Source organism: Artemia franciscana, chromosome 11, assembly GCF_032884065.1.
Source record: "Artemia franciscana chromosome 11, ASM3288406v1, whole genome shotgun sequence".
Lineage (NCBI taxonomy): Eukaryota > Metazoa > Arthropoda > Branchiopoda > Anostraca > Artemiidae > Artemia > Artemia franciscana.
Genome location: NC_088873.1, coordinates 18969111 through 18984798, shown reverse-complemented (window position 1 = coordinate 18984798; position 15688 = coordinate 18969111). Strand labels below are relative to the sequence as shown.

The following is a 15688-nucleotide window of genomic DNA, read 5'->3' as shown; positions in this document are numbered from 1 at the left end:
TACACCAAGACAAAGTTGTTCGAGGAAATCGAAGACAATTTCTAAGAATGGCTTGAATCTTAGAATTCAACCGATTCTGTCCTCCAAGAGCAAAATTACAAAATGAATGGGACGCTTTAAGAAGTAGAGGCCACGAGTAATGCTATTACATCCAGTGAAAACAGACAAAGCCGCTCGGAACATAACAGGAGGTCTATAAGACATTGTGAACACACGCAGAGTTATCTCACTAAATGGGATATTAGAAGCAATGTGATCAGTTTTATGAATGATTATAAGGAGAAACCATCTCTGACTTACCAGAGTATCAACATCAAACCAAATCTGAAACAGACTAAGAATGATCTTCAGCTACCATGTGGTTAGCGTCGAGATTTGTCATTTGGTATACCCAGCGAGACATGCATGGTCAATGTCTTTTTTAATGAAATTCTGTTTCCAGTAAGTGATTGATCTTAAGACTGATTTCGAGCAGACACCCACTATTCCTGACCCAATAAAATGTCAACCACAAACCTGTTCTCAGATTATCGAAAAGGTATCTTAAAAGACCATGTGATCAGCCTCAAGACTGATCAGATATGACACCCAATATCTCAAACCATAGCCCCTTAAATTTTCTTTCGTTGATGCTACAACTAGCAAAGAATGTCTACAAAATATCGATTCTATTCCACTGCGTTTCATAAGAGTCGGGCAACTTCGGTTAAAATCTAAAGAAAAGCACGAGACTAAATTGGAATCATCATGAACACCTGGTTAAATTCTTGTGATTCTCGAATTTTAGAAAGATAATTTACACCCAAAATGTATTTTAATTAAAAACAAAACTAATAAAGGAGGTCTTTTAAAATTTAGGGTCCATTTGATTAAGTCTCCGAGACAATAATAAACTAAATTGGAAAAAATGTAACACTTCATTACACCATTAAAGGGTATTAACAACTTCCTATAAATCTAGCACAATTAACTACCGTAAACTAAAAAATGAAGCAACAGTGCCAGAAATAACGACAGGATTCTAATGGTCTAAACAATCATCGTTTTTGCGTATAAACGGTTAAGACATCTATTAAAAAGTTTGAAGAAGGGCTATGGGAAAATTCTTTAGCTGGGAGGCTATTCCGCAGGGAATTAACTATTGAATTAATTAATTTAATAAATATTTGGCGACACTACAAATAACGATTGCCTTTAATAGATTGAACCCCATTTAAACGAAAAATTAATACTCCCTACGACTGAAGCTGCGTCCCTAAAATAGCAACGTAATCTCCATATCCCTCTATGCTAGCGAGTGCTGAAAAGTGAACCAGCAGTTCAAAACGAGAATTTTCTCATTCAACAATATGAACCTGAGAAGAATTCTAAATATATGCTGGCAACACTGCTGTTCTAAAGAGAAAGAGGTAGACATATTTGAAACATGTCCTTCGCAAGCAACAAAGCCGCCTTCCTCAGACTACTCATGATTAGATATCAAATGACCGAGGAAGACGAGGTAGTCAAAACCACATATGTCAAACTTACGACCGAGATCCAAGGATGGCTAGCCCGCAGTACTCAAACTGAGAAGACGTCGCTGTTGTGGGACAACTTTGAGAGGAGTGGAAAGGCTTCGTTGACACCCAATGCGCCATCAATGGCTCTGGAGGATCTAAGTTAAGGTCAAGCCATCCTACTTAACACATTATAATTTATTTGCCAATTACAAAAAAGAATCCGTTGGATACAAAACCAAACGTTCTAATGAAACTTTTGAACTCACTGAAAGGCATATAGCATACATATTTTCCAAAGCTTTGAGAGCCGTAAAGCATTTATAACAACGAAAGTAGATAAATTGAAAAAAAAGCTTAAGCAGTAAAAAATTAGCAATAGAACTGGAAAAAAATGACTTAAACTAAATTTATCACTTTAATTAAAGGTAATGAAATAAAGCATCCTGTAAGTCTTTCAGATTTAAGAAACTTACAGGTTTTATATATCCCTAAATTACCGGAATATATTGCAATCCACTATTATATTTCATTGTGCAGTTGTTCTGGCCTGGGGTGGTTTGATACTCTAGTGAGTTTTCAGTCTTAGTAGTACCATTTATACTTAACTTATTAACTTTTCTCCATGAACGCCATCGACTCGTATTTCTTTAACCAACTTTCAGCTCCAATTTCGCCTTGTATGACACCCTCATTTAGCTCTGTTTTGTCTTCCCTGATAACTAAGCATTTCAGCGGTCAATAAAGTAAGATTTATAACGGGATTATTTTTACTTTATCTAAACAGATTATATATTATGATTTAATAGATTATACTAGTTTCATCGATTACGAAAATCTTTCAGTGTAGCAAAATCAAGTTTCATAAAAAACCCATAAAGATAGTATTCTGTCTATTTCGCAATTTTACGGCCAATCGGTCATCCATTAAGCCAGGACTAGCTTAAAGGATTATTTATCAACTCTCTCGCTAATTACGGGGCCCGTCGCTCTAACAGTCCAGGCAAGCAAATGAATTTTTAGCAGTGGTAAAGCTTAGTCTGCTTCATTCTTTATGGCTCAGCAATGTTGCCCCCATTTACTCTTTCTATCCAAAAAGATCGTGTTTCAATGAACCTGCTACCCATCCCATTCCCCGTAGTCATTGGAGGCGAAATGATGGTTTCCATCCTTGCTATTTAGCCTCGATTATGTCATTATGAGAAAATAGAATGTAGCTCTAAATATTACAATTATGATATTAGGATCTTTTGTTTTGCTTTGGTGCAGGCCCATAGCTAGAACCTTGATCTGGGAACAGGTGGGGAGGAGGATATTCTTTCTATATAACATCTTTTTGTAGCATTTATATAATAACAGAATTAAAATAAATTTTCACTCTTCGGGTAGTAGTTGACCTAAGCGTATTAGCCTAATGTAAACAGATCTACCATACTCTAATTGATAAGCTAGGTCAGCTCCATCAATTGACATGGTTGAATCTCTGCCGAAAATACATGGTCATGATAGTCCCCAGATATAGATTGTTTTGGGGCGACAGCAGTGGTGGGCCTCCCATTATGTATGACATAGTTTTCTCCGACGAAGCCTTTTTCAAAAAAAGTAAGGGATATTTCTTCATAATTATGCATGGTTTAGCCTAACTGATTGCTAGATAAATCTCGTATGTTATTAGCCCTCATTTTAACGTTAAGTTTATTCTGTACCAGAAAGTGATTGACTTAAAATGTTACTGATTTATCAGTTTTTCTTAAAAGATTTATTTGAGAAAGGTGATTCAAAATAAGCCCATACAATAGGTAGATGCGAAAAAGAGAAAAATAACCATTGAGAACAACGTATGTCGTAAATACATTTTCAGAACTAAGTAGAATATGTCTTTTGTTGGAGAGGCATAACTAATTTCATACTGTAATATTAAACATGAATTATACATTAAGTAAAAGAATAAACTGGAAGAACAACATTGCCCTGTAAAAAATTGTATAGATACTAAGAATAATTATTAAAAAGAAAACAAATATTCCACAGAAATTGCCAACGCACATCCTGAATCAGCTTCAATAAGTTGCCCAGCTTTGATAGTTTTGATACCATAGTTTTTAAACAGTTTCCACCTTATATTAGATCAAGAAGAATATCTCATCTCCCGAAAATTTTCAAGTTTTAACTTGAAAAAAACAAAACAAAGCACTGCAAAGCACGTACAATGAGGTAGAAGGGACTTCTCATCCAACCTGAGTAGGATCTGGGTAAGGAGCATGATGACACCAGTAACGACTTCATACTGCTTTTAAAAATAAATGTCCATAACGCTCAGCGATATAAAACAATATACCAGTCACTTGATGTGATTGGTATCCTAAAAATGAGTATATAGCTATCAATAGCACCCCCGGCACTATCTAGTAATTCAAGTTGAAACCTGGAACATTTGTAAAGATTTCAAGATGCCACAAATGTATATTTCTTAAGGATTTATCTTTCAATAGCAGTTTTACAATCTCTTACTCGTTTTTGGCGACCCGATATTATTTTTGTAATAAGATACAAGATTCCAAATAGAAACTTATGGATGCATTTAAGAAATCAATTACCACTAAATTCCAAATAACTGTTTAATATCATTTGTGTTCCAAATCACTAGATACTAACAAATTTTGCCAACCGTTTCCAATATGAGAACAGACAGGAGCAAGGTATTAACACAATTTGCTCTTCATGAGTATGTAGGGAGTGAAATTGAAGTTATGAGTCATTTTCGGAAGAAAAAAATCACAGATAATCAATTATAATTGATAGCTGTTTCTGGAATACACCCTATTGTATATGATAAAATTTTAAAATCTTTTCTATGGGGAAAAGAGTCTTTTGTACAAACTGATGACTTACCTCTGCACAAGTCATAAGAAAATCCACAAGGAGACACCCGGCTGTTGCTGCCCAACGAGCCTTGTCAGTACCGTATTCGTAAGAACAAAACTGATTCTTACTGGGTTTATAAAAAGTGACTAGATTACGTATAAACTGCCGGTAGTAGGAATCCTCAAGCAGTCTAAATGAATCACTTGGCCACTGAAAAAATAAATAAATAACAAGTACAAAATTGACATGTTTAGGTACGATGTATAAAAACACAAAATCATATAAAATTGGCTTTAAGTACACGTCTATTTACCGTCCTCTTTTTATAGTTAAAGTAGAAACCCAAGAGATGTAGAAATCCTGATAATCAGGATGATTTATTAGTTTTCAGTGGCAGGGATAAGCTTGGGCTCACCTTTCTATCACCTTGGTCTTTCACCTTTCCATGCAAACAAACTCGTCCCTCCCTAAAAACAAAGAAATCCCTTCAAAAAAACAAACCTTCCACCGAAACAAAATCTTCAATAAAAAAATTCACCTGTCCATCAAAACACACTCATTCCTCTTCAAAATAAACCCTACTGTTTATCAAAACAAGCTCATCCCTCCATTAAAACAAACTCATCCCTCCATCAAAATAAATTCATTTTTGAATCAATTCAAACTCATACCTCCACCAAAACAAAATCTTCCATGAAAAAAAAGTCACCTGTCCATCAAAACACACTCATTCCTCTTCAATACAAACCCAACCGTCCATCAAAACATACTCATCTCTCCATCACAACAAAGTAATCCCTCTAAAAAAACAAACCTTCCGTCAAAACAAATTCTTCTATAAAAAAATAAAGAAGAAGTGAAAGAAATAGGCAATATAGGAAGACTAAAAAGGCCTAGATTTTTTCCCCATAAATGTGTGTACCTTGCCGTAAGGGACGTTTTCAAAGAAATTGAAGGCATTTCTTCAAAGTGATTTCAGCACATCAGCTTTGTTATAAGAATTCGGATAGCTTCCAAACTTCCCAACAAGTACGATATCTTTCTAGCTCATGGCAATCGAGCGGGCGCGAGCCCACACGTAGTGACGCCAGCTCCATTCTCAGGATCCTTCACTGCTATTACAGGATCCTGCTGCACGAGCTAGTGTCACTGCGCAAGCCAATTGGAGAACCGAGAGTTTAGTTTAATCCAAAAGATGTGAAACATCAACTATAGTTATCCCAGACTATAGTTATCCCCCTATAGTTATCACAGACTTAATGAGCTTGCTTGAACCAAAGTCAGAGAGCTATCCACGCAGAAGGTTTCTTCAAAAGCTAGCCAATTCTTGCGAAGCAGCCATAAGCAGAAGAATGTCAAGTTACACTACCAACAAAAACTTCATCCTTGCAACAATATTTGATCTTCGTTTTTGTTTTCGGGATGCTACAGTAAACATGAAACATAGGAAAACCGTTGCTTTTCAAAAGCTATTTTTTCAAAAATGATGGCAAGAAGAAGACGTAGGAATTGTATGGTTACTCAAAACCATTGTGTGGCATGGTCAGTACAAAGCCTCCTCGTTTTATGTGTATCAAGAGATCAAAAGAATGAAGTTATGAAATCTTACAATATCTGACGAATACATAATGGCCTACTGTATATGCGGGGAACATTAAAAAGGAATGCAATTGAACTTAATGCTTTCATTCACAGCGTTTAAACTTTGTTGTTGCTTTTTTTGGTATATAAAAAAAAATCTTATAAAGGATTTTCTTCGATTTTTGTCGATAGTATACTGGGAAAGGAGTGTCATATCTTCACTCATTTGACAAAAGACAAAAAATCAGTACGAAAAAGCTAGTGAAAATTTCAGGGACACAAAAAGGAGTATCTTTTATATCAGTGGTTTTAAAACTTATTTAGACTAACAGCCCCTTCCAGGAGCCATATTGTTCCGCTCCCCCAAGAAATTATTACTTCTCTTTGATAGTAATTAAACAGGAGAAACTAAAGAAGACATGACGAGTTGCCCATCTGTGTGCTTTATACAAAATTTATGTACAGCGTTTTTGCTCAATAAAGTCAAGATCAAGAAGTCTTAATAGCGCTAATATGCATTAACTTTTTTAATTTTTTGCAAAATATAGTAAAGAAAGGTTTAAATTTTATCTCAATCCCCAGTCATGAAACAAAACAAGGTATGGTTACCAAACTACGCACTAAATTCGGCAGCTTTTACCGAAACCTACTAATTGTATACAATGTTTTTAAACAGTTTGCAATAATCACTTGCCATTAGTAGAAAAAAAAACATATGCTCCCTTTGATGACTGTACGCACACTGACTAATTTTAAAAGCGTTTCAGGGAAATACACGCATCAGACAATACTATTAAGTGCTAGCTTTAAAATTACTGGTAGATACGACAACATGAATGAAAAGGGGCTACAGACTTTTACAGATTATATAAATCGAAATTATGATCAAATACAATGCAGCTTACCGTCAATACTGCACAGACCAAGGTCCAATCCCACGACAGATGATCTTCATGAAGACAAACTCGGCTGTACTTAATTACTGCCCTTAGTCTTGCAGTATTTCTTCCATATAACTTGCAAGGAGGTTTTGATTCTGCATTAGATGCAACAGAAACGAAATGGATTATTTGTCGCAACTGTGGACTTACTGATCCTAAGGGCCTAAACTTCTTGCTTTGGTACTGTCCAAGTGCTTCTGAGGTTTGAATTGCGCGCTGAAGATGAGCTAGGTGATTATTTGAATGTTCGGAAAGGTTGTCCATGAGGTTCGATAGGCAAATTGAGGTAGAATAGCTAACTGGAGGCAAGTAGTGGTAGATAAGATAGAAAAATTCACCTGAAATTTAAAAGATATAGAAACAGCTGATAAAGCAGTTTTAAGCAGACTTTTTTTAATATTCCGAAAATGAACTAGATTTAAATAAAAGTTGTAACACGCTTTGACGATTCGAACAATATTTAAACCTTGTCATTTCTATTAATTTTATTGCAGCAAACCAAGGTATTGTTCTTGTAGCTTAAAATCGCGTCAAAAAAGAGAATTAAAAACTACTTCTATTATGACGAAATCTACAGTTAATGAAATTGTTTAAAAATAAGAAGTAATCGTACCAACTAACCATTCAACAATCATAAAATGTTTATAACACTGTGCAAAAGAAACCAATAAACATTTTATTCACAAATATTAAAAAAAGATCAAATTTTCTCTTTTATATGAAGCTGACGAATACATAAGAAAATTTAATGTATCAATCATTAAATCTAGAAGTAAAATCATTAAATCTAAAAGCAGTCTGAAAATCTTCAATGCATTTACATCTATCTCATTTGCTGTTAAAATTTTCCAAAGCGGATCATATTTCCATTTGAATTGCAAGTTTGGGCATTATTAGCCTGCAGTAGTAAGTGTCATATTTCACCCACCAAATTATTTTTTATTCCAGTGCATATCAAACTAATTTATCCTAATAAAATTTGAATATTATAGCCACACAATTCCGAATAGGCTTTAAAACCACCAGAGAAAGGTAAGAAATATCTCAAAACAAGCAATCTTTAAAAGATTCCCCCTATTCGTTAGAGCAAGTGCCTAAATTTTTTCAAGTGCCTTCCATTCTATCTAGAAACGCATTGTTTTAAAAAAAATACTAAGTCGGTGACCCAAGTTTATCTATCCCTGATCGTCAAAAGCGATAAATATAGAACACATAGCGGTAAAAAAGCAGGGAAGATTAAAAAGGAATGCTATACACATGAGAATTATACTAAAATTTAAGACACTAGTTTATATGCAGTCCAATTCAAATGTATATATAACTAGACATCAATGTCCATGTATGAACATAATCTACCAATCATAATTTCATTCCTCTTTTACAATCAGCTCTGCTTAGTCCGAAGATGTGAAGGTTAGAAATTGATGTCAGGTAAAGGACACGTATGAACGGAACTAAATCTTAAAAAAATGGCCAAAATATGTTTAAAACATTTAAACTCAACAAGCTCAAAACAACAATAGTCACTACCTCGTATCCATAAGGGGTTGACGTTCAATGTTTACTTTCTCTCTCGAGAGAGACCCAAAATATTAAATATTTACCACCTGTTTTTACAAATGAACTTTTCGTAAGGTTTTCAACCAAATATCCTCCCTTCCCCTCGCCTCAAAACAAACTTATCTGTTTAAAGTAATCTCCGGATAAACCCTGCAAAACTACACAGACATGATGCAAGGTTGTCAAAAGCCACTTTGATAGGACTGAAAATTAAGTGTTTTCCACCTCACTGACAGGTTCCTTTATTTTTCAGTCATATATAATCGTGCTGATTTTATTATGTTGTATGACTAATTCAAATAGAGTATTTCGCATCCACAAATTAAAACAGGTAGTCGTTGAGCTAGACATACTCAAAATTTTGACCGATTTGCACTTTGTTACTCCCTCATATCCTTTGAAAAGCCTAACTATGCAGCTATTTCATAAGGATCCACCGGAGTAATCTTACTCACTTTTTAGCTCATTTCGGTGAAAGATTTGATGCACTCTTTTGTTTTGCACACGTCAACAAGTAGACAAAATCTTACCCAAGAGAACTGTAGCCCTTACACTAACAACAGAATCACTAGTTTTGATAACTTCAACAAGAGCATCAGCTAAATTGGCTTCCACAAGGCAATAAACAACTATGGCCAAGTGATTTGTAACCAAATCCGCCCTAAAAAATAAAAGAAGAAGTGAAAATTTAACTTTTCATCAATAGGGCACAGAAAAAGAAAATGACCATTTTGAATGTTTGACAAAAGATCAAAGTGATTTGCATGATCGGTGTGGCCACACAGCACAAGTAAATTGATACTTTGCAGAGTCAACAAGAGTAAGCATCCACAATTTGTGACAAAGCAACTCATCCTTGAAACCTCTATTCCCAGAAAACTTGTCTTCTAGGAAAACTCTTTTAAAACTTAACTTTTTTGCGCATGCTCACCAATGGTCTGTGTAGCACAGGTTTCCCGGTTTTTGCCTTCAGCTGGAAGTGCAATGCAGGGTTGAAGGCAAATCATCCGACGCTTCCCGTGTTTTTCATTCAAATTTCCCCAGATACCCGTTTAGAGCTGGATCAACTCTGACAGAGCTTACAGAGTCACGCCATTGACCCCCGTTCCAAACAAAATAACTAGCAACACCAAGAGTCCAACCCCTGTCCTTAGGACAACTCTGTCCAGAAGAATTCCCCCTGAAAAACCTACTCCAAATAAAACATGACTTTTGAAATATCGTTAAGGAAAACTTGCCACTCGAATTCTTATCCCAATATTTAGAAAAAGCGATCCAAAAAAATTCAAACTCAACTTGCTTTAAAGAAAACCTTGGCACTTGAAAATAGCACGGATTGTAAAGAAGACAAACCCCCAATCCTTCTCCCCTGTTGGCATCTTTGCTTAGAAATCTCTCTGAGGACTCCCCTCCAAGATTGTACGACCATCTCCTCAATATGGTGTGGCTAAAGGGGAAAAGAACTTTAGTAGACTCATTTAGACATTGATTTCTGGCCATACGAAGGGGCAGAGGTCAAAGTATTGCGCCTTGAACCATCTGCATATAGTTTCCGAAGAGGAAAGGGGAAAATTGTTAGGAAATTGTCCCCAGATGACAACAATTTGTCCTTAACTCAGTCCCATTCCAAGATCAATTGATTACCATTATTGCAAAACAGTTTGAAGTGGGCGTCTTGTGGTTTTTGCCTTTTTGCTAAAAATATCTTACGCTGGGCTATTAACTAAAAAAAAAAGTTTTCCAAAAGAAGTTTCAAAACCTAAGACAGGCCAAATAAGGTCATATAATAACTTAAACTTAAAGTGAATAGAAATGAAATTAATATTAATGACTAAAAGAAACCCAAAACGAAAAGTAATTAAAATGAATAGTCACATTAAATACAAAGGTAGCAATTCTTACTATAGGCGAAAAAATGAATCCTAAAACTAAAAGAAATTAAAATGAATAATCGAGTCAAACTTAAAACGAACAGAAATGACTCCAAAAAGGGGTAAGACTACAGCCTCTTAAACCTTTTATAGGCCAGACCATTATTTACGTCATATTATTTCTCATAATATAACAACAACACAAATATCACAAGGCTAATAAACGTTTATATCTAAGAGTGGTACTGCCCCTCCCTCCTTTTCAGACCCCTAAGCGGCTTTAGTATCATCCACATTCTATTGAAAACGATATGTCCTTTGAACATTGTGATTCTTATTTGTCAAACATCGAGAAAAAAAATCGCCTTATGCGTGTGAAAATCAACTTGTGTTGTTTAAAATGTGCTCGTGTTTACATGAAGACCTTTTTGTCTCTGTCTACATGGACTGCAAGTCAATGTTAATCTGAAGAAACAAAACTGTCGACCCAATTTCAGGTCGACCCAATTAGCTGTATACATACAGCTAATTTTCAAAATATTGTTGTTTTCATTGAGCTCTACCTGGCCCCGTCTACATTCCTGTAGGTTACAAACCAGTCACTGATATATAGAATTGTCAGGCTTGTTTTGGGGTATCACAAACCCAAACACCCAAAATTAGTTTCAATTTTTTCTACACTGAGCCAAAAAGCTTATGAATGCCGCTTTTTAGCTGATTACAGGCGAAATTTGAGACGTTTTTCGTCTCAAGTTTATTTTCCAATTTCTCAAAAAGACCAAAAGTCTTTTGGTCTGGAATAAATAAAAAAAAAACTTATTTTCAAGTACCTAGGACGAATAAAAGTATAAGGAGTCCTAGCTGAATAGAAAAAAAAATTTAAGTTTTTTTTTCTGTGCATACGGGTTGGCCAATAAACAGCAAATTGAAGTTTCAAGCTTTCAAGAAAGATCAGTCCTTTTTCAATCGAGTCAATATATTCCTAAATTCTTACCACGTATCCCCACTTACCCCATAATAATGAGTACCTGTTTCGCGAGAGTGATGGTAGCATGTCTTTGCCTTCTTCTGCAACAAAACCAGTTTGAAGTTTCCAACTTTCACGTGGACGATATCTAACTTTTAAGGCGACTGATACTTCATCAGTCCAAAAAGTAGTATCCAGACGAAAAATTTGATCCAATAGATCCAATATTTTTTTCTGAAATGTAAGTAATTCACAAAACCATTTTTAAACATAAACTTAGATAAAATAAACTTAAGCAATACGTGTTTTTAACATTCAAAAAAAAGTACAAAAAAGTACAAAAATGTACAAAAAATGTTTTGATTTATGTACCTCTTTGAAAATACGACCGTTGATTCCTTTTGAATTCCTGTTTACCTCTATGTGATTTTTAAATTTTACTTTTTAGTTCACCAGATGCTATATTACGCTGACAATCGGTTCTCTTTTTCATGCCGCTAAATCTTTGGGCTCAAAATCTCTGATGTACTCATGAGCAAAACAGAAAACAAAAACTGACTGATTTTTATTTTGCAAAGAAAAAAAATAGATAAAAAATACTTCAGTTCGATTATCTTAAACGCTTCTAAGAATCTGAACAAAGTAAAATCCATAAAAAAAAACAATAGAAAAATAGAAATATAGATAAAAACACGCCTTTTCACCCACCCAAATCTTATGACAAAATAAAATATCGACAAATTTTGCATAAAAATACAGCTGACTTTAACTAAATATTGAAACTTAGCCAAAAATTTTAATTGCATTCCAAAATTACCAGTCTTAAGCAGAAAATCTCTAAGTATTCTTAGAGATTAAGAACACTTAAACAAGTATTCTTATAACCCAAATCAAACTAGAATTTCAATTAACAAAAAAAAAGAAATTGATTTAAAAATACTTTCCAAAAAAAAAATCAGAGACAAGAAAAGTAATCACCTATATTAAAACCCAAAGCGATCAGAAATAAAATCATATAACAAGTCAAACTAAAAACGAACTGAAATCACTACGAATGAATAAATAAAACCTTAAACAGACGGAAATTAACAAAAATAGGAGTGTGACAACTCCCCTCCTTCAACCCTTTGAAGGCTAGAGTATCGTTTGCACTTCAGTGCAAGCATAATTGTTTTTAAAGAATTTTTCTTTTATCAAAATAACAGTGACAAATGAATAATCTCCTCAAACTTCCAAGAATCATCTATGTTTTTTATAGCCCATCATCTTTTTTTTATTATGCTTTTTTTAAATCGACCGATTTTCATTGGACTTGGTGAAGTTGAATTTTCACTAAGACTTTTTTTTCTTTTAATTGTATTCTTACGAATCTAAAGAAAATCAAATTATGCATCCGTATGTGATTCACAATGAGAAATATTACTTCAACAATCTAAACAGAGTGTTCGCTTAGGATTTTTTATTTCAGTATCCGTTTTCTCTACCTCTTAATAAACAGAATCAAAAAAAAAGTTTTGACAAAATAGAGTGTCCTTGGAAAAGAGTAAAACTACATTGAAAGTCACAAATATATTCGTTTTAGAAAAAATGTTTTTTTTCTTTTCTTTCCTGTATCCTTGATTAGTAATGATTTTCTTCCTTTTTCGTTGATGTTTAAAACAAGAGCTAAGAGCTCATATGGCACTTGTGACGAAGCGAGAAGAGCTAAGAGCCAAGAGATCATATGGTATGAGCTCTAACAAAATTCTATGAATTAATAGATTGATTTAAAAAGGAAAATAAGAGGCTTAATGCCGGTCAAGATTTAAAATAAGAGCTCTGAGTCACAAAGTCCTTCTAAATATCAAAATTCATTAAGATCCGATCACCCACTCGTAAGTTATAAATACCTAATTTTTTCTAATTTCTCATCTCCCTTTTGCCCCCCAGATGGTCGAATCTGGGAAAACGACTTTATCAAGTCAAATTGTGCAGCTCCCTGACACGCCTACCAATTTTCATCGCCCTAGTACGTCCAGAAGCGCCGAACTCGCCAAATCACTGAACTCCTCCCCCCAACTCCCCCAAAGAGAGCGAATCCAGTACGATTCTGTCAATCACGTATCAAGGACATTTGTTTATTCTATCCACCAAGCTTCATCCCGATTCCTACACTCCAAGTGTTTTTCCAAGATTTCCCCCTCCAAATCCCCACAATGTCAAAAGATCTGGTCGGGATTTGAAATAAGAGCTCTGAGATATGAATTCCTTCTAAAAATCAAATTTCATTACGATCCGATCATCTATTCGTAAGATATAAATACTCCAATTTTCATGTTTTCCAAGAATTCCGGTTCCCCCTCCAACTCCCCCGAATGTCACAGGATCTGGTCGGAATTTGAAATTAGAACTTTAAAGCACAATATCCTTCTAAATATCATATTTCATTAAGATCTGGTCACCCTTTCGTAAGTTACAAATACCTCAATTTTCAAAATTACCCCCCCCCCCAATTCCACGAAAGAGAGCAGATCCGGTCCAGTTATGTCAGTCACGTATCTTAGACAGGTTTCTATTCTTCCCATCCAGTTTCATCCTGATCTCACCGCTTTAAGTATTTTCTAAGATTTCCAGTCCCCCCAACTGCCCCCCCCCAATTACTCTTTATCCGGTTGAGATTTAAAGTAAGATATAGGAGTTCCGAGGTCCTTCTAAATATGAAGTTTCATGAAGATCCGATCACTCCTTCGTAAGTTAAAAATACGTCATTTTTCTTATTTTTCAGAATTCCCCCCCCCCCCGCAATTGAGCGGATCCGTTCCAATTTTGTAAATCACGTATGCAAGACTTCTGCTTATTTTTCTAACCAAGTTTCATCCCAATCCATCCAATCTAAGCGTTTCCCATCATTTTAGGTCTCCCCACCCCCCCAACTACCCCAAAGAAAGCGGATCCGTTCTGGTTATGTCAATCATGTATCTAGGACTCGTGTTTTTCCCCACCAAGTTTCATTCCGATCCCTCCACTCTAAGTGTTTTCCAATTTTTAGGTTTCTCCCTCCCAACCCCCCACCCAAAAGAGAGCGGATCCGTTCCGTTTATGTCAATCATCTATCTAGGACTTGTGTTTATTTTTCCCACCATGTTTCATCCCGATCCCTCCACTCTAAGTGTTTTCCAAGTTTTAGGTTTCCCCCTCCCAACTCCCCGCCCCCATCACCAGATCCGGTCGGGATTTAAAATAAGAGCTCTAAGACATGATATCCTTCTAAACATCAAATTTCATTGAGATCCGATCACCCGTTCGTAAGTTGAAAATACCTCATTTTTCTAATTTTTAAGAATTACTCCCCCCCCCCCCCAACTACCCCAAAGAGAGCAAATCAGTTCCGATTATGTCAATCATGTATCTGGGACTTGCGCTTATTTTTCCCATCAAGTTTCATCCCGATCCCTCTACTCTAAGTGTTTTCCAAGATTTTAGGTTTCTCCCCTCCAGCTCCCCCCAATGTCATCAGACCCAGTCGGGATTTAAAATAAGAGCTCTGAGACACAAAATCATTCCAAACATCAAATTTCATTAGGATCCAATCACCCGCTCATAAGTTAAAAATACTTCATTTTTTCTATTTATTCCGAATTAACCGGCCCCTACTCCCCCCCCAGATAGTCAAATCGGGAAAACGACTATTTCTAATTTAATCTGGTCCAGTCCCTGATACGCTTGCCAAATTTCATCGTCCTAGCTTACCTGGAAGTGCCTAAAGTAGCAAAACCGGGACTTTAGGTTTTCCCCCTCCAACTCCCCCCAATGTCATCGGATCCGGTCGGGATTTAAAATAAGAGCTTTGAGACACAATATCATTCCAAACATCAAATTTCATTAAGATCCAATCACCCGCTGATAAGTTAAAAATACTTCATTTTTTCTATTTATTGCGAATTAACCGGGCCCCCAATCCCCCCCAGATGGTCAAATCGGGAAAACGACTATTTCTAATTTAATCTGGTCCGGTCCCTGATACGCTTGCGAAATTTCATCGTCCTAGCTTACCTGGAAGTGCCTAAAGTAGCAAAACCGGGACCGACAGACAGACCGACAGACCGACAGAATTGGCGACTGCTATATGTCACTTGGTTAATACCAAGTGCCATAAAAAAAAACTGTTCGGAATATACATCATTTTCAGTAAAGAACAAATGACAACCGAGTGGTTCAGCTGGTTTCCGGGGACAGTAGCCTTGCTGTTATTTGTGGTAGCTCCTGTTTTGTAAACCTTGCTTAGTAATTTGATTTTCCATCTTGTTGCTGATGATGTTAAAAGAAACAAAATAACAAACTGTTTAAAATGAAACTGTAAAAATGTTTAAAAGTAACTGATTAAATGTTTAAAAGTAAAACACAAATGGCACTCAAGCTGTTAGA

At 35.5% G+C, this 15688-nt stretch overlaps 1 protein-coding gene across 5 annotated transcripts in view; it reads right to left on the bottom strand.

Annotated features, from left to right (window-relative positions):
* The window catches only part of LOC136032922 (rapamycin-insensitive companion of mTOR-like), a 167492-nt gene that overhangs the window by 118974 nt on the left and 32830 nt on the right, over nt 1–15688 (bottom strand). For all 5 annotated transcript variants that reach the window (XM_065713389.1, XM_065713386.1, XM_065713387.1 and 2 more), the window contains exons 7-10: nt 11346–11518; nt 8977–9107; nt 6851–7224; nt 4392–4574 (exon numbers count right to left, since the gene is read on the bottom strand). In XM_065713389.1, coding sequence (XP_065569461.1) covers nt 4392–4574; nt 6851–7224; nt 8977–9107; nt 11346–11518 — 861 coding nt within the window. The remainder of the gene's footprint in view (nt 1–4391; nt 4575–6850; nt 7225–8976; nt 9108–11345; nt 11519–15688) is intronic.